The sequence below is a fragment of the Phyllobates terribilis genome, unplaced genomic scaffold, assembly GCF_046119375.1.
Source record: "Phyllobates terribilis strain yellow unplaced genomic scaffold, ASM4611937v1 Scaffold_1__5_contigs__length_1240528914, whole genome shotgun sequence".
NCBI lineage: Eukaryota > Metazoa > Chordata > Amphibia > Anura > Dendrobatidae > Phyllobates > Phyllobates terribilis.
This window is the reverse complement of record NW_027362761.1, coordinates 1148099503-1148119802: the sequence shown is the minus strand read 5'-3', so window position 1 is coordinate 1148119802 and position 20300 is coordinate 1148099503. Positions and strand designations below refer to the sequence as shown.

General features: G+C 42.4%; 2 protein-coding genes across 5 annotated transcripts in view; one reads left to right on the top strand and one right to left on the bottom strand.

Annotated features, from left to right (window-relative positions):
• The window catches only part of LOC141162337 (uncharacterized), a 32940-nt gene extending 27623 nt beyond the window's left edge, over positions 1 to 5317 (top strand). The window contains exon 2 of the mRNA XM_073648342.1: positions 2043 to 5317. Within this exon, the coding sequence (XP_073504443.1) occupies positions 2886 to 3851 (966 nt within the window). The 5' untranslated portion in view covers positions 2043 to 2885 and the 3' untranslated portion in view covers positions 3852 to 5317. The remainder of the gene's footprint in view (positions 1 to 2042) is intronic.
• The window catches only part of EVC2 (EvC ciliary complex subunit 2), a 232255-nt gene that overhangs the window by 165340 nt on the left and 46615 nt on the right, over positions 1 to 20300 (bottom strand). For all 4 annotated transcript variants that reach the window (XR_012250759.1, XM_073648296.1, XM_073648303.1 and 1 more), the window contains exons 5-7: positions 15313 to 15499; positions 11797 to 11906; positions 9931 to 9993 (exon numbers count right to left, since the gene is read on the bottom strand). Coding sequence is in view for 3 of the 4 variants with exons in the window: in XM_073648296.1 (XP_073504397.1) it covers positions 9931 to 9993; positions 11797 to 11906; positions 15313 to 15499 (360 nt within the window). In the remaining variant the exon portion in view is untranslated. The remainder of the gene's footprint in view (positions 1 to 9930; positions 9994 to 11796; positions 11907 to 15312; positions 15500 to 20300) is intronic.

Genomic DNA, 20300 nt, shown 5'->3' with positions numbered 1-20300 from the left:
TGATAACTTGCTCTCCCATTAGATAAGGAATGGAGCAGTGGAGCGCATACGCCATATTCCAAAGGAGTTGACCCTCACCAATCTTCAAGGTCTCCCTTATCCTTTGGAACTTTATTCCAAAAAGACCCTAAAAATGGTAGCGGTGATTCACCTGGTACCAGGTCCATTGCTGTATGGGGTTTAGAGGATGAATTTGCATCTAGATCCTAATGTCTGGAGGGAAATCCCCAATAAAATATAGGAGATCACCTGCATGGCATGAAGGTTGGGGCACCCTGGTAAATGTCTAGATTGCTAAAGGGGTTATTCCGGTAACAACATTTATCACCTTACTTGATAGGTGATAAATGTATGATCTCTAGGGATTCAAATGGGACACTCACCAATTTTGAGAAAGGGAGTTCTATGTCCCCAGTTTCAATAGAACGGTGGTCACAAAAATACACTATCGCTCCATTTATTGTCTATGGGTCTGACAGAGATGGCCACCTACATCGCTCGGCTACTTCCATTATTCCATTAAAGTGATAGTCTTGCAGAGTCAAAACATTTTTTAAACCCCATTTAAGGTTTTTAGAGTTGTATGTAAAAAATGCTTATAGAGGTTGTCCACTTTGAAAAATTATGGTTTTTTAGAAAGGTTTTACATTGTTTGTCAGAACCCCGAGAGCTCCACTGATGGAACTAACAGCATTTATCAACTATTCACATGTTTGATCGTTGGTGATTCAAATTCTAGGACACCCACTAATTTCGAGAAGGAGCGTTCCAGAATCCCAATTTCAATAGAGTGGCAGTCTTCGAAAGTGCACTGTCAATGAGATTGACCATGATGGCCACATACAGCATTCAACAAACCATAAAAATTGTTTTGAGAGCTAGTTTTGGACGGTCAACACTGTTGATAAACTCCCTTTTAAGACAACCTGTCATCAGGATCAGGCATAATAAACTAGACATATGGGCAAAAAGTCGCTGTCCTGCTGATTTAATAGGTACCTTCATTGTAGAAATATGCAGCTTGGTTATTCTGTAGTCATCAATAGAAATTTTGGTGCAATAAGCTGTTCATGCATCGGTGCAGTGCTATTGCGCGGGCCTGTGGGGTGGGACTGCAGCTAGGGTCTTCATCTCTGCCACGGCTCCTTAGCTGCCTCTGGTGTAAAGATCTATATACTGTTTAAAATTCTGCGCCGGTGCCATCCTAGCCAAAGGCGGCGCTCCATGCAGATCGATCTGGTAGCAGACTTCAGTAAAATGGCGCCGGTGCCGGGGTATGAGCAGATTGAGATCTTGGCTCAACAACAAGCCGAGATCTCAATCTGCGCCTGCGCCGCCACCTGCGCCGTTTTCCTGAAGCCTGACGGGAGGATAACGTGCGCTTGCGCCAACACCGGTGCCATTTTACTGAAGCCGGCAACCAGATCGATCTGCGCAGGAGCTGCCCGCAGATAGGACGGTGCCGGCGCAGGATTAAACAGCATGTAGATCCTTGCATCAGATGCCAGGGCAGAGATGAAGACCCTACCCAAAGTCCCAGCACCTTTATGCCAATATCTTTAGTTTATCATACCGGATCCTGATAGAAAACTAGAAAAACGTTTAGAGAACCTATTAAAGATGTTTGAAAGTGTTATCCACTTTGAAAAATCTGTGTTTTTTTTTGGAGACTTATGCAAACTAGCTGAACACCGGGTACCCCACTGCAATCAGCAAAAATCTGGGGGATGTCTATACCAAATCCACTTTAAAGTCTGTATATAGGACATAGGCAGATTTTTCAAGGGTTTAAAATTATAGCTGACGTTAATTAGGGAATTTAACCAAAGGGTTCTCTGATTGTTGTAAGTGAATGAAAACCTCCCGAACCCATTGATATCACTAATACAGTTGCGGGGTTGCTACAAGAAAGCTATGCTTTAAATCATGGGTTCATTTTTTTAGTGTTTGAAATTAAACAATAATGGATCCACTAACAGCACGCAAAGGCAAAAAGTTAATACACAAAGTACATATAAACCATGCCTTTACATTTCCATCAGTTCTCGAAGAAAGAAGAATAAATTCAACACACTGTGCGTCTGTAAACACAAGGGCAGAGAAGAACTTCAAAGACGGCCACCTCGTGAGAAGTCCTGCCGAGCACACACTGATGGAAGCCCGCCTTGTGTGCGCCGATGCTTTGAACAAATCTAAAGATAAAGGTTTCATGACAAATCTAAAAATTGGACTTGTCTAGCATCTTCACACCTGGACGCTGCATAATTAAACACAAGAGTGTTAATAATAACCTAATAACGCTTTCTCTGCTCCTCCTTACTGCCGGCGACATCTCTCCAAATCCTGGCCCTCCTCACCACATCCCTACATTCACTTCCACCTCCTACCCCCGATCTATCCCAAACTCTCGTAACCCTTCTAACCTTACACCCATCCGCCCAGCCCCCGCTTCCCCAGTTCCACTAACAGGAGCTCTATGGAACGCTCGCTCTGTCTGCAATAAACTTTCCTATATTCACGATCTCTTCATCACTAACAAGCTTTCCTTCCTCGGAATCACTGAAACCTGGCTCACCCCCTTCGACACAACCTCTCCTGCTGCACTTTCGTACGGCGGATTCCACCTCTCCCATACCCCCCGCCCCAACGGCAAGCACGGTGGAGGAATAGGTTTCCTCCTCTCAGAAAACTGCTCCTTCACCCAGATCCCACTGCCGCCCGCAATTACTCTCCCGTCTTTTGAAGTGCACTGTGTGCGCATCTACTCCCCCTCCAACCTCCAACTGGCTGTCATCTACCGCCCCCCAGGATCAGCCACCACTTTCTTTGACCACTTCACCACCTGGCTACTTCATTTCCTCTCTGTTGACATCCCCACTATCCTCATGGGCGACTTTAACATCCCCATTGATACTTCCCTCTCAGCTGCCTCTAAGCTTCTATCCCTCACTTCCTCCTTTGGTCTTACCCAGTGGTCTTCCACACCCACCCACAAAGACGGCCACACACTGGACCTCATCTTCACCCGCCTCTGTTCCCTATCTAACCTCTCTAACTCACCTCTCCCTCTCTCTGACCACAACCTACTCACATTCTCTTCTCTCTCCTCCCCGGGGCAACAATCCCCACTCCACAAACTTGAATACCCTCGTAGAAATCTCAAACACCTTGACCTACACTCTCTCTCTGAATCCCTCCTCCCTCTTACAGACATTAGTTCCTTACATGATGCAGATGCTGCTGCCACTTTATACAACACCACAACAGCTTCAGCTCTCGATTCGGTCGCCTCCCTCACGCATACCAAGACTCGCACAATCAACAGACAACCCTGGCACACCAGCCTAACTAAAGAACTGCGACGGGCCTCCAGGGTTGCTGAACGTAGATGGAAAAGGTCCCACTCCCATGAGCACTTCATCGCATTCAAACAGTCCCTCACTACCTTCAAGTCCACACTCACTGCAGCAAAACAAACATACTTCACATCTCTCATATCCTCCCTGTCCCACAACCCCAAACAACTATTCAACACCTTCAATTCTCTCCTCCGTCCCCCAGTGCCTCCTCCCTCTCCTCTTATTTCAGCCGAAGACTTTGCCTCATTCTTCAAGCAGAAGATTGACACCATCAGACAAAGCTTTTGCCTAAAGCCCCCACAGCCCCTCCCCACACCTACTCAACCCTCCTCCTCCAAAACTACATTCTCCACCATTTCTGAAGATCAACTTTCCTCCTTACTCTCCAAATCACACCTCACCACCTGTAAACTTGACCCAATCCCGTCTCACCTCATCCCAAACCTTACCACTATCTTCATCCCAGCCCTAGCCCACCTCTTCAACCTGTAACTAACAACTGGTGTCTTCCCCTCATGTTTCAAACATGCCTCAATCACACCCATCCTCAAAAAGCCCTCCCTTGACCCATCCTCTGTGTCTAGCTATCGCCCCATATCACTTCTCCCCTATGCCTCAAAACTACTGGAACAACATGTCCATTCTGAACGGTCCTCCCACCTCTCCTCCTGCTCCCTCTTTGACCGCCTACAATCTGGTTTCCGACCGCACCATTCTACTGAAACTGCACTGACTAAAGTCACAAACGACCTACTAACCGCCAAATCTAAGCGACACTACTCTGTCCTCCTCCTCCTAGACCTGTCATCTGCCTTTGACACAGTGGACCATTCCCTCTTACTACAGACTCTCTCATCTCTCGGCATCACAGACTTGGCCCTATCCTGGATCTCCTCATACCTAACAGACCGGACATTCAGTGTCTCCCACTCACACACCACCTCTTCATCTCGCCCCCTATCTGTCGGTGTCCCCCAAGGTTCAGTTATAGGACCCCTGCTCTTCTCCATCTACACCTTAGGCCTGGGACAGCTCATAGAGTCTCATGGCTTTCATTATCACCTCTAAGCTGATGACACACAGATCTACCTCTCTGGACCCGATATCACCTCCGTATTAACCAAAATCCCACAATGTCTGTCTGCTATTTCATCCTTCTTCTCTGCTAGATTTCTAAAACTTAACATGGACAAAACAGAATTCATCATCTTTCCGCCATCTCATTCAACCCTCCCAACTGACCTATCCATCATAGTCAATGGCTGCCCACTCTCCCCAGTCCCTCAAGCTCGCTGCCTCGGGGTAACCCTGGACTCGGAACTCTCCTTCAAACCACATATCCAAGCCCTTTCCACTTCCCGCCGACTCCAACTCAAAAATATCTCCCGAATCCGCACATTCCTAAACCATGAATCTGCAAAAACACTAGTGCACGCCCTCATCATCTCCCGCCTTGACTACTGCAACCTCCTGCTCTGTGGCCTCCCCTCTAACACTCTCGCACCCCTCCAATCTATCATAAACTCTGCTGCTCGACTAATTAACCTGTCCCCCCGCTATTCCCCGGCCTCTCCTCTCTGTCAATCTCTTCACTGGCTCCCCATTGCTCAGAGACTCCAGTTCAAAACCCTAACCATGACATACAAAGCCATTCACAACCTGTCTCCTCCATATATCTCCGACCTAGTCTCCCGTTACATACCTGCACGCAACCTCCGATCCTCACAAGATCTCCTGCTCTACTCCCCTCTTATCTCCTCCTCCCACAACCGTATACAAGATTTCTCCCGTGCTTCCGCCCTACTCTGGAACTCTCTACCCCAACGTATCAGACTCTCGCCTACCGTGGAAACCTTCAAAAGGAACCTGAAGACCCACCTCTTCCGACAAGCCTAAAACCTGCAGTAACCACCGCTCCACCATACCGCTGCACGACCAGCTCTACCCTCACCTACTGTATCCTCACCCATCCCTCGTAGATTGTGAGCCCTCGCAGGCAGGGTCCTCGCTCTGCCTGTACCAGTCGCTGTCACATTGTGTTCAAGATTATTGAAATTGTTCTTGTATTATACCCCCTTTTTCACATGTAAAGCGCCATGGAATAAATGGCGCTATAATAATAAATAATAATAATAATAATAATAATAATAATAATAATAATAAATGCCGGTATAATATGCCCCCTACCGAGGAAGCAACAAACATAACTGTTCCTTTATATACAGAAATGGAGAAAAGTTTGAGACTAACACAAATCTTGGTTTTGCTGCTTCAGTTTTTAAAGTGATTTTTTGCATCTATTCTAGATTGTTGTGAAGTGAAAAAATTGCAAAGCCATTCCTTGTCAAGATATTTAACTGAATCGCAAAGTCCTAATTTTCACAGAATTTTAGCCCTGCCACAAAACAATCTGCTTAAATAATTTCAGTGATCTTATGAGCGAAGGAGAAATTTTTAATGAGAAAAAGGCAGTTGATATCACTCTGTCAGGGTGATTGAATTATATGAGCAGACTGGTTGCTTTAAAAGAGGGCTAGTGCTTGAAATCATTGTCTTTTTTCAGTTAATCATGGTTACTTTCATGGACATTTGTACAGTCATCATTGTTTTGCATCAAAAGGGCTTTACATTAAAAAGGGCTTTACATTAAAAAGGGCTTTACAGGCAAGGACATTGCTTCTTGCATAAATCAACCATCTAACGGATCATCAAGAAATCCAAATAAAAAGGTTTAATAGCTGTGAAGAAGGCTTCAGGAAATGCAAGAAAGTTTACCAAGTGCTAGGACCATCTGCTCAAGAACGGCAGCAGGTACAGTACAGACCAAAAGTTTGGACACACCTTCTCATTTAAAGAAATTTCTGTATTTTCAGGACTATGAAAATTGTACATTCACACTGAAGGCATCAATACTATGAATTAACACATGTGGAATTATATACTTAACAAAAAAGTGTGAAACAACTGAAAATATGTCTTATATTCTAGGTTCTTCAAAGTATCCACCTTTTGCTTTGATGACTGCTTTGCACACTCTTGGCATTCTCTTGATGAGCTTCAAGACTAAAAGATCTAAAAACACTGAAGCAGCAAACTTTGTGAAAATCAAAATTTGTGTTAATGGAAGGAGATGGATATACTCCCCCTTGAAGAGTACTGTTATGATGTATAATGTGAATTGTGATATTCATTATTAGTGTTGATGTTGTGTTCTGCCAGACAGTAGGGATAGTAAGAGTTAATAATTGGGACTAGCCCAGAGTGGAAGGGGCTAAAGTGAAGGGACATAGACAGTTTCCTGTCAGGAAGTCAGACAGGGCCTAGCTTGCAGCTAGAGGAAACCTTTGGTTTGAGTACTCAGCAGAGTCGCATGAGTTGGGTGTCCCCAAAGCGAGTAGGGACCAAGGCAGTGGATAGCGTGACCCTGAGCAGAGAAATAAAAAGCGATAGAAGGAGAGTGATTTACCGGGGACGGGTCCTGGGAGAAGACGCCTAGCAGTACGGCCCCGAGTTTATAACTCAGAGATGTAACTAGCCAGGATGGAACAGGGAACGTGAGACGAAGAGTGTGCCCCGAGCGGGAGTTCCCAAGGCATCAGAAGCAGAGAAGCAAAGTACTGGCCATGTTACTTCCCTTAACAGGGAAGAGGATGCGGAATCGCGTGTTGAGAATAGGACTCTCACTAATTGGGCTTTTGTAGTGTGTTGGGGGTGGTAAAGCCAGAGAAACGTGAGGCAGGAACAAGTAAACAAGAAGAGGTAGAGAGACCGTGTGTGAAGATGTTCCCTTTTGGGAAGGAAACGTTCGTGAAGGTATGCACACGCTATCTATTGTACATAATCCCCACCAAGTTGATGTTCAGTAAAAGATTGTTTATTTTTGTCTGGTGGTCTCCCTCATTGAACATTCACCATCCTTGTTTAACATCCGGTCCTGGCCAGCCAAAGTCACTGGCAACATGCGAGAGTGTAGTGCCCTAAGTCCATACACCAAGCCAGGACCACCATCTTCATGTAACGTGCCGGGGCATAAGAGATGAGTACCTCGCCCTCGCCCATGGCTTCCACCCCGCGCCACGTTACATTAATCTCAAAACCTTTGGCCACAACTGTGCTTTAAATATAGCAAAATGTAGATGTGAAATAATACAAAGTAAAAATCGGTATAAAACGTGGGATCTTCTCGGATATAAAAGTAAAAGAGTTTTTCACAAACACTCGAGAGGTAATGAGCATTTAAAGGCGAGTTAATGTCCACTAACAATGGGCATATCTTTAAAATTGCCATTTCCTGTCAGCTCTCCTGACACTAATAAAAAATGTAGGTTTTTGTGCCTTTTATCTGGAGTAAAAGGGGTTCTAATAATGTCTTTTTTGTTTAATTTCCACCTGTTTTCAAGTTAACTTAACTTTATTCTGTCTATTTTTTTGGTTTGGCATTATGGGCATTATGTAGTTTTTCTTATTCAGATGGTTTTGGCTAATCATTTCCAACTTTTCGAAAAAATTGCTGAATTGCTGCACAACTGTACTTTATTAACCTATCGAAGTACAATATTTGTTTGTTTTTCATTTTTGCGCAGTTGAAGACTAACGAATGACATTTTAAAGCTTTTTGATCGTTTGATGTTTTTACTATAAAAAGGTCCAAAAAAAGCAGAAAAATAAGCGACAACTGATCAAACGTTGTGCGCTCATTTTGATGAATTTGGTGCAAAATCCACCAGCAAAAAATGAAAGATAACACAAAAAATGACTTGAAAAAAAAATTGCAAGTGATGAATCTGTACGACTTCTCTATTATAACTGGCTGTCACTTTTCTCTTTGTTTAAGGGTTGTGTCCCTACACACTTCAACAAAGCCCAGTATATATATTTCATGGCCAATGCAAGTTTTTAGTAAAACATCCTTTTCTGTAATGCCCTTTTAGGACCTAAGGCTTTATAAGTGTAGGTTCACATATAGTGGAAATCTTGCAGCAAATATATAACCTAATCAGTTATTATTTCGTCAGCCTAGTGTGGATTCACCCCTAGAGGACCACCTTTAAGTAAATAAAGTAAAACTGCAATACCAGATACAGCCATGGGCAGATGTGGCGCTGTTTCTAGGTAATCAAAGCAGGTCACTGGTTCTAAACCCCTTCTTACAATGGCGATTTTCCATTTTAGTTTCTTTTTCCCTTCCTTCCAAGAGGCGTAACATTTTATTTTTCCATCCACACACTCGTATGAGGGCCTGTTTTTTGACGGACGAGTTGCAGCTTTGAATGACACCATTCATTTTACTATTCGATGTACTGGAAAATTGGGAAAAAATTCCAACTGCAGTGAAATTGCAAAAAAAAAACCATAATTTTGAAATTCTTTAATTGGGTTTTGTTTTCAAGGTGTTCATTGGGTGGTAAAAATTACCTGGAAATATAATTCCCCAGGTCACTACAATTACGCAGATACCAAACATGTATAGCTTTTTTTTTTTTTTTTTTTTTTTTTTTATTTAAATGGTGAAAAATAATTCAGAAATTTGTAATAAAAAAATAAATAAATCGGCATTAACAGATTCCTGTAACGTGCTCATTTTTCAGTCAATGGAACTGTCAGGGCTTGTTACTTTATGAGTTGAGCTGACGGTTTTATTGATACCATTTTGGGGTAGATACCACTTTTTGATCGCTTTTAATTGAATTTTTTTAGGTATTGCCAAGACCGAAAAAGTGCAAATAAAGCTTATTTTTTTTTCGTTACACCATTTACCGATCAGGTTCATTAATTCTATATTTGGATGGACTGGAATTATACAGACGCGGAGATACCAAATATGCCTTTTTTTTCTTTATGGGGGGGGGGGTGTGATTGGAATTTTTAGATTTTTTAAGTTTTTTATAGTCTTAATTTTTTTTATTTTTACTTTTTATTTTTGCTTTGCAATTTTGAACCTGTGGATCTGTGATCTTCTTCTCATTTTTACTATATACAAAATACCACAGTATTGCAGTATATACAGGCGCAAACATCACGGACTTCTATGAACGTCAGCTACATCAGCCATAGGTTTGTCTTCATAGGACCATTGTCATGGCAGGCACAGGGATCTTTCACTAATCCCAAGCTACCACAGCAACCTATTGTGTCGCCGATGGGTTCTCGTAACAGCCATCATTTATTGGCAATAATGCAGGCTCAGTTTCAGTGCCTGCGTCAAAGACAGGGACCCAATATATGACGTAATAGTACATCACAAATCAGGAAAGGTTTAGATTGCAATACCAGATACAGCCATGAGTAAAAGTGGCGCTGTTTCTGGATAATCAAAATTGATTCCAAAAGTGAACAACTCCTAAAGCTAACCCCTTCTATGGTGTCCTCAAAACTGGACCTGGAATTAGATGGCCGACATTTATAAGAAGTGGTTTATATACAAGATAGGAGTCTACAACAACCGAAAACTGCATTACACGACAAACTAGTGACCCCCAAACTCCATCGTTCACTAAAATAAAAATATGGACTTTTGTCCTGACATAGCATAGGCACATATTACAAGTGGGAGGTCACATGGATGACTTACATTTGAGATTTCCTTGGCGGTGAGAGAAAAAGGGGCCACAATCTTGTAAGTAGGTCCTGAGATCTGTAATCAGAGACAGAAAGGTTTCCATTATATACATTCAAAACCTGAGAATCTGAATAGACATAAGGCGAGATGTAAAATAAAAATCTCTAATATGAAGCCATATTTCTCCTATATAAGACAAAGGCTAAAATGCAGATCTCTACTTTAGTCTACTTTTTCATATATAAGGGAAATATGGCTGGGTGAAGGAGCAAAAAGCCACTTTGTTGTGACCCTAGCAGCAGTATATGGATTAAAGCAAGGTTCTTCAAACCTTGTCTCTTCCCCAGCTGAAAGAAAGCACAGCTATGGCTCTACTCTGCATAGTGACTCTGTTTACTGCAGGGCAGCTCATCATAGAAATTGTTGTCTGTTCTGCTCATCAAACAAGGAGAAGATCATCTGTAGTAACACAGCAGTATAGCTAAGAAAGCTTCTTCTGCAATAATTGATTATAGTGTCAGCTGCCAGAGGGGGAAGGAAACGGATTCTGTCCAGATCCTGCTCCCCCTCCCTATATACAGTAGCATAGATCTGTGGTAGCTCCAAGAGAGACAAATGGAAGCAAAACAAGTTATACTAGCAACACTGTATATTATATTAAAATAGATTTCCTGTAATACAAAAGAAAATGCAATCATAAATAAATTCCTAATTATGTTTAATTAGCAAATCATACTTGTTTTGTTTATGGAGAAAATCACTGTCGTTCATTAAATCATTAAAATGATCGCCGTCTTGTTAAACTCTCAGAAACCTGTGCAAAATGTTAATTTGACATGTGACTACAAACATGTGCAGTAGGAAGCTCCACAACTGTGAACAGGAAATAGATTGACAGCACCTCGTATAGGTTATCTCCAGGCCACAGGAGCCTCTCTGTGTTCAGATAGACAGGGTGGACAGCAGTGTGAGCATCCTCTTCTTACCTCAGCACCACTGGTATCTCCAGTATTAGATTAGATAGACAGGGTGGACAGCAGTGTGAGCATCCTCTTCTTACCTCAGCACCACTGGTACCTCCATTATTAGATTAGATATTGTGCACAGCAGTGTGAGCAGCCTCTTCTTACCTCAGCACCCCTGGTATCTCCATTATTAGATTAGATAGACAGGGTGGACAGCAGTGTGAGCAGCCTCTTCTTACCTCAGCACTCCTGGTATCTCCAGTATTAGATCAGATAGACAGGGTGGACAGCAGTGTGAGCAGCCTCTTCTTACCTCAGCACTCCTGGTATCTCCAGTATTAGATCAGATAGACAGGGTGCACAGCATTGTGAACAACCTCTTCTTACCTCAGCATAGGAGAGTGAGCAGCCTCTTCTTTCCTCAACACTCCTGGTATATCCAGTATTAGATCAAATAGACAGGGTGGACAGCAGGATGAGCGGCTTCTTTTTACCTCAGCATTGATGGTATCATTGGTACCCCTTGTATTACATCCGCATATCCACTGGGAGAACATTTTTGTACAAATGAAAGCAGGGGGCAGAGTTTCTACTGCACATGCTCACAGCTACCCGTCCTATTAACATTGTAGGGCAGTGTGTGTGATTTGCTAATGAATTTAATATTTTTTTAGAAGGACATTTTCTTTATTTAATTTTATGGAGAACCACTTTAAGAAAGCTCATAACAGCCTTTTGCAGGACATTTTCATAAAATGATTCAAAGGATAACCCCTTTAATAGTCACTATGTTGATTTTTTTTTTGCGAAAATTATTTAGAAAATCCATGAGTTCCTTTAATGCACCGATTGTTGTTTTTCTAAAGATTTCTTCTTAATGCTGTAGAAGAAAGACGTGTTTGGTTAAGTTTACCTCTGAAGAATTCTGAAAGGTTATCACAGCGGGAAGTGAGAGCGTCAGCCCGGCCGTGGCCTCTTTTGTGTATAGTGTAGCTGTGTATGATACTTGGAAGGAGTCTCCGGCTGCAATATGAAAACACCATAACATTCCTCATAAAAGCACATGAATTCTTCCTTTCTCTTCATTTTATACACAGATGACATTTGGAGTCCTTAGTCCATCCCAGTTCAGACTGAAACACGAATTATCCAGAATATATTGTCTGCTTCCTACCCATGAAGGTTACCACCATGTTTTCTATGGCTTCTTTTTTGCAGGATGAGTTGACATTTTTATTGGTCCCATTTTTGGAAACATACATACTAAAGCTGTTTCAATTTTTTTTTCCATACCTGTCGCCAGATCAAAAGTAGACCGTTTTTGTTCTATTTTTTTACTCCCGCTGCTCCCCTGAGTATGACATTTTTAGTTTTTAAAAAAAAAAAATTCCGACATAAGTTCCAAAGAAATGGGCCTTTTTATTTAAGGCTAATTTTTTTTTTGTCTTAAGGGGGCATGGATCACAGGGTAATTATGCAGAGCAGCCAAAAGACACCTCCACAGAGAATCCTGTGAGCCAGGACTCCTTGGTAAATACTACAAAAATTAGTCCTAAAAAGAAGACTGACATCCCTGGAACCGTATGACCTATTTAAAAAAAAAAAAAAATTGAATACTCGGGGGAGGACGGCGCAGCGACCACTTTTGACCTAGTCACAGGTCCTTTTTTATAATATTAAAAAATAAATAAATAAATATATTGAAAACTGTAGTGTGTAAAAAATGAAAAAAAGCATACATAACTTGTATCACAGTCCTCTTTAAAACTTTTTTTTAATTTTTTTAGTCTTCGTAGAGGACTTGAACAAGCATTCCTCTATTTAATGCATAGCAACACTTCTGAACTGCAATTTATTATGCCGGTCAGTATAAGGGCTTGCTCACACAAGCGTATACATCGGACGAGTGCTTTCTGATGTTTTACCGGCATGATAAAAAAAAAAAAAAATCGCAACATGTTGCGAGTGGCTCCGCCAATCAGATCATGTTCATCCGTTCAAGTCTAGGGGTGTGTGTAAAATATCGGACTGCACTCGGATGACATAAACAATGGAGAAGATGGAGAAATTAAGTTCTCCATCTTCTCTGCACCTGTACTGCGATTTTCTAACGCAAGAGAGTCAGATTACAGTACACTGACACTCGGCTCAAATTCTTATAGACTTTGAGCCGAGTGTCATTAGCATAACAGATCTGATTCTCTCGCATAAGAGAATAAAAGCTCGGGTGACAGGCAATCTGCCTCTAGCAGGACCTAACAGGTGTACAAAGATGCAGGGCCATACCTATTCTAAGTACGGGGGTTTCAGTCGCTTCGGGGCCCTGAAGCCAAGGGAAGCCCCAAAAGGTCCCATTTATGAAGACTAACACTTAAAGAATGTAATAGTTTCGGTCCCTGTTGGACATTTTACATTTGAGCCCACAAGCTTCCAATGCTACAAGTGCCCAGCAGCCTTGAAAATGCATCAGCACCCTGTGATCACTTCACAGGGGACTGATGAGGTAAATGAGAAAGCCTATTCCCTCTGTCTAAAGCCTCATTCAGACGTCCGTTGCTCTCTTAAGAGTGCTATACATGGTTTTCACGGATAGCACTCATACCTATGAGAGTCTATGGGGCCATTGACATATCCGTGATTTTTCATGGAATCAGTGATCTACGCAAAATCACAGCGACATGTCCAATTTTGATCCGAGTGTCAGATCAAATTCGGCAATGCAAGTCTCAGTGTCTGTGAAAAAAAAAAAATTGAACAGCACTTGGATGTCATTAGAGTCCTGTCCGATTTCACGGACTATCAGAAACAGAAAGGAGAAGGTGGGGAAAAATTTTTTTTTTTTGTTTCCACTTACGAGAAAAATAGATACTCGGACCAAACTCTGGTTCTTTTATATGAAACGGCTAATAAATCTGGAAAACCCCTTTAAAAAGGGACCTGTCACAAGATCATAAGTGGCTAGTTTTTGCTCTTAATTTATTCCTGCTGCTCCTTTTTTTTTTTTTTTTTTTTTTTAAATCAGTCAAATGGTTCCAGAGATGTGGACCTTTTTATAAAGAGTAAATTTTTATGGTCTTTAATGGTCAAGGGAGTGGTGGTCATGGGGACGGGGTAATAATGCAGAGAAGCCTTAACACACGCCCTCAGAGAACCCTATGAGCACCGCACTTAGTAATAACCATAAAAATTAGCACCAACACCAAATAAAAAGGCCCAGATCTGTGGAACAGTATGGCGAATTTAAAAAAAACAAAAACCAGAAAAACGGAATACTCAAGGGAGTAGGTGAAAAAGAACAAAAACTGGACACTGTTGACAGACACTCTTTAAAGGGGTATTATCATCTCCAAGATCCTATCCCAATCTGTAGTAGGAGTAATAATATTAGCAAATACCTCCAATTAGAAGCGTAGTATAATTCTCCTGATAAGCTATGTCACTTACCTCATATGCAGGGCATTGCAGCAGGTTAGGTATCCATGGTTACAACCACTAACAGGTAACTGTCACTACATGAGCGGTTGTAACCATGGATACCTAAGCTACTGCACTGCCCTGCACATGAGGTAAGAGACATAGTTTATCAGGAGAACTATACTACATTTCTAATTGGAGGTATTTGGCAATATTATTATTATTATTGCACCTACTCCATATTGGGATAGGATCTTGGAAATGGGAATACCCCTTTAAGGCTCATTCACAGTCGTATTATAGCTGCAACAAAGTACTGATACCCGCAATATTCTATATCCATATGATTTTGCGCTACTGAAGCATTGCTGATATAAAAATGCACCATATGGCAGTACATGGAGTACGTATTACTCAATACTATGAAGCCATGAGGAACCTGAATGTGCATGAGTCTCTTGATGTCTCATTGCTCTCGGAGACTCTAGATAAAATTACATTCGCTGCCAGCAAGCAGAGATTTTTGATAGGTTCAATTGAAAAACAGGATTTGATTAGAAATGCATTTACATTCTTTACATTCTTTTAAATGAAACTGCTTTAATGTTAAAACACATAAGTAAAGGATGGTAAAGTATGGTCTCCTCTCTTGCTATTTCTCTACTTCACACCTTCTCGCAGCAGGAATATTCTCGGAATTTTCTGCCATTCCCTACACTGCGATTCACAAGCTGCAATCACTGCAATGAATGGATGAAGAACAAAGTGGTGTGATTATGCTTGCATCCCGCGTACTCTCTGCCTTTCTATAAATTGAGGAGTTTTTTTTATATAGTGATATGCTGGAGATACTCGCATTCATGAAAAAGTTTTGCTATGACTATGAAATAAATGAATCTTTTATTCGGCTTCCCACACTCGGCGTCAGCGGCTGTCGCACATCGAACAGTGACAGCCCAGCGCTGACGTCTTATCCATTCTATAGCTTTTTCAGTTTTACAGATATGGTCGTCACCTCTTAGAGAGTCTTTTCGGAAGGTCTGCATCCCGGTAACAGAGCTGCTTAGGTCAGAACTGCTTTCTTCTATCAGGATGCCAGTGATGTTGTCCTGGAGGATAATATTAGTCATGTTCATTGCTGAGGAGGACAATCCGGTGTTATTAGTGATCAGCACAATGTAGGCTGTCCGCTGGTCTTTTACCTGTAATAAAGGTGGAAATATATTGTGAGCGGACACAGTACCCTCATATTATCCTCAACTGGACAACCCTTCTCTATATGACCCACTTTGTACATCTATGAACAGCTGCTACTCTGGAGACTTGTTTTAACTGCCAGTATCGAAGTGATCAACTGAGAGGGGTGCTTTGTTTGCATAGGCGGATTATAACGAAGGCAATCTGGGCTACCGCCCGGGGCCCGTGGCTCCCGGGGTGGCCCATGAATTGCCCCCATTATAATTTGCAATCCCATGTGCTATTTAAGTCACCGCCGCAGGCGGCTTGAATGATGCTGAGCCTGCCTTGCCGCATGACGTCAGGCAGAGCGGACCCCTTATACACAGCGCGGGCGGCCGGGCGCGTCTATTTAACAGTTAAGTGCCCACTTACGTCACGACGCAGCCGCTCCAAGCCGGCCGCCACGGCCGCATGTTGTCACCATCGCACTCAGATGCTGGACCCGCCCTGCCTTATGATGTCAGGCTGAGCAGGAATGGCCCCGGGTACGGTCCGGAGCGCAGCGTCGCAGCGTCGGGGATACGAGAGCGAGGTGAGTATGTGTTGTGTTTATTTTTTTAATCATGGGGGTCTCATATTGTATATAACCAGCTATGGGGGGGGTTCACACTGTATGTAACCAGCTATGGGGGGGCTGACACTGTATGTAACCAGCTATGGAAGCTCATACTGTATATAGCCAGCTATGGGGGGTTCATAGGGGATGTCAGCATACTTAATTCTGCTCTATATTAAGTCATACAATTAATGTAAACAAATAATAATTAATATGTTAATATTAATATTGAGCAGAATTAATTTCAGCCTATTGGTTCGGCCTCCACAACAGTCACTGACTCTCATGTGGCCCCTTGGCAAAATTGATCTCCCACTGCTGCTCTATTTTGTATAACGCCATGTTATGTATAATGCTGTACAAAAAGGAAAAATTTGCGCTATTCTTTATTCCTTCTTTCTTTTTCAGATCCCCTGATTTGCAAATTGATCCACATTTCAGATTTATTCTTGTGGGAATGTCTCTCCCTGTAATATAGGCTGGATATGAGCTCTGTATGCATCCAGGATGCTGTTGTCACAGGGATACTGCGACAGAGAGGGGTCAGAAGATTGCAGCGTCTGGTCACACAAAATCCTGCACTGATTAGAACTGCTTCACCATTCTATTAAACAGTGAAGGTTTTTCCCTTGCTCTGTCATGGCAAGGGTTAATCAGTTCAGTTGATCTCATGGAGCTCTCCATCCTGAATTGCCTCAGCTGTTCTGTGTTGGCCACTCCCCTCTGGTATATATACTGGTCACTGGCACTTGGGATTTGCAAGTGATAGGTCTACTTCCTGGTTAGGTGTTGGAGGAGAAATTCAGTGTATGGAGTAGGCAGTGGGAGAGCTGTTCAGGAGATTTCTGCTTGGAGTTGGTTTGCATGGTTATCCTCATATTTGGTTTCTCCTACCTATCCCTCCCATGTGTTCCACTCTGTTGATTTTGTGAGTATATTTGCATGATTGTGGTTTTCTTTCATCCCTGTCTGTCTACTTTTGTCTGTCTGGTTACACTTCAGTCTCACAGCTCCCTGGGAGGGAACAAATAAAGGTTAAGATAGGAGCATAGCAAGGTATGTGACCCCGGCGTCTCCACCTTACGGGGGACAGGGATAGACTAGGGTACTAGTTTGAGGGATCAGGTAGGCGCCCACCGTCCCTAGCCACTACATGACAGCAACTTTCTTCAATAGGTCATGTATAAAGACAAGTTATACCCTGCACTTAATTTCGCTTTATATACTTTCCTCTTTTTATGTTTTGTCTGCCGTCCCTGAGAAACTTTCTCCCCTCTCCCTGATGTGGAGATTTTATGTGCATTCCACTGTCATGCCCTGTTGCTATCTATAAAACAAAGAGCATGAAGGGGACACTTGGCAATAGTCATAAATGCAGGCAAAACAGTGTGGAATGAGACCCAGGAAGACCATCATACGGCCCAATCCCAATAATAAGAATACAGTATATTACAACCTCAATTCTAAAAAAAAAGGTTGAGATGCTGTGTAAAAAAACACAGAAAACAAAAATCCAATGAATTGGAAATCTTTTATAGCCATATTTTATTCACAACAGAACACATCAGAAATTGGACATTTTGAGTTCATTTTTTCAAATGAAATTAAAAAAGTTAGGAGTTGATGGCAGCAACACATCTCAAAAAAGTTGGGACAGGGTTAATAAAAGGCTGGAAAAGTACATTAAGTGGTACTAAAGAATAACAGCTGGCGGGTAAATTTTCAACTAAGTCACGTGACTTTATATTAAAAGAGCATGATAGAGAAGCAGAGTCTCTCTGAAGCAAAGATGGTCAGAGGCAGTGGCGTAACCATCGTGGTCACAGCGATAACCACCGCGACCGGGCCGGTGAGGGGCCCACTGACGCCAGCCCCTACTGCAGCTGGATGTGCGTCCTCAAATGCACATCCAGCTTAAGAGTATTGCAGAGCACATACTCACCGGGTCAATCAGAGGCCAGCAGTTGACGTCGGCGTGCACATGACTGGGAGCACATGGCAGTGATGTCATGCGCTTCTGTCACTTGGACACTGAAGTCAGCTGTCGCCTGCAGAAGATGACGACGCGTGGGAGGAAGGCGAGTAGGAGCATTTATTGTTTTTCTTTCCCTATGCATTGAATAACATGAATGCAGAATGAGGGACATATATCAGGATGAGGGACATATCAGGATGGGGCCCATGATAAGGGACATATAACAGGATGGGGGACATATGTACCAGGATGGGGGACATATATATACCAGGAAGGGGACCACGATGGGGGGGCAGATATATACCTGGAAGAGGCCCAGGATTGGGGACATTACTAAATTACAGGGAAAGGGGGGCAACTCATATGTCCTTATTGGAATTAGAACACGACAGGGTCCCATACATCTGTGCAACATGTTTAGGGGGAGCCCAGGTTCAAATTTTGCACAGGGACCCATCGGACTCTAGTTACGCTACTGGTCAGAGTTTCACCAACTGTACATTTTACATAGCATCCCAACTCTTTTGGAATTATGGTTGTAGGTACTGTAATTGTTGTTCAGGCTGTTACCACACATATAACTCAGTCTATTACACTCTGCTACAACCTTGAGAAGAACAAGACTAGAAAGTGAGGAATTTTTTGCCTCAATTTAACATTGAAATTTTTCTCACTTTGTGGCTAATTGGGAAAAAATGCAGGTGTGAAAACAGAGATCGGAATATAAAACAGTGTGAAAGAGGAAAACATCAGGGCGAGAGACTAATACGGGATCTAAAAATAACTGGTAAAACACAAATGGTCTCCGGCATAATGAAGGTTTAATCAGTGACAGGAGCTCGGATGCATCCAGAGCAACAATGATGGAGACAAATTAACAGTGAATTGCAATCAACAGAAAAATGGCTACAGGCAGCGGGTAGGTAACGCCAGAGGAGAATCTACAGGATGTGGTAATGAGGATGACAGGCCAAGTCTGTAGATTTACATTCCAGACATTTCGACCCGTCCTGGATCTTAATCATTATGTCGCGGTTGTTATTTTCGAGACTGGGTTTGTGAAGCAATTGAGCAAGGGGATATCAATATTGATCATAACATTTAGGAGGCTGGGAGAGGGAGGGGGCTCCCATTCCCATCCGATCTGTGCAACCCTGACATCGCGAGTGCCCGATCATTGTCATGGTGACCCGATATCTTCATGACGAAATCCGGTTCATCAGGCTATGGAAAGCCTGTTAAAAAATGCTCAGAGCATGGTCTAAGAAGCTTCTGTCAGTGTAGCACTGACGGGAATTAAGCACTGCAATGCTTTATACCAGCGATCAGAAACATGAAAGTTAAACTCAGAGTGACTAAGTGAAAAAGTAAAAAAAAATAAAAATACACAAAAATCACTAACTATATATAAAAATATTTAGATTTGAGAGTCCTCAGTGGTTGATACCTTTTAATGGCTAACTGAAAAGATGGTAACAAACTGCAAGCTTTCGAGACTACGCAGGTCTCTTCATCAGGCTAGTATAACAAAATCTGAAGAGTCACATATTTATACACAATAAGACACAAAAATACAATAGATGAGACAGGTGATGGAAAGCAGAGTTATTATGGAAGAGATAAACAGGATAGATAAATACAGTACAGACCAAAAGTTTGGACACACCTTCTCATTTAAAGATTTTTCTGTATTTTCATGACTATGAAAATTGTACATTCACAATGAAGGCATCAAAACTATAAATTAACACATGTGGAATTATATGCTTAACAAAAAAGTGTGAAACAACTGAAAATATGTCTTATATTCTAGGTTCTTCAAAGTAGCCACCTTTTGCTTTGATGACTGCTTTGCACACTCTTGGCACTCTCTTGATGAGCTTCAAGAGGTAGTCACCGGAAATGGTCTTCCAACAATATTGAAAGAGTTCCCAGACATGCTTAGCACTTGTTGGCCCTTTTGCCTTCACTCTGTGGTCCAGCTCACCCCAAACCATCTCGATTGGGTTCAGGTCTGGTGACTGTGGAGGCCAGGTCATCTGGCGTAGCACCCCATCACTCTCGTTCTTGGTCAAATAGCCCTTACACAGCCTGGAGGAGTGTTTGGGGTCATTGTCCTGTTGAAAAATAAATGATGGTCCAACTAAACGCAAACCGGATGGAATAGCATGCCGCTGCAAGATGCTGTGGTAGCCATGCTGGTTCAGTATGCCTTCAATTTTGAATAAATCCC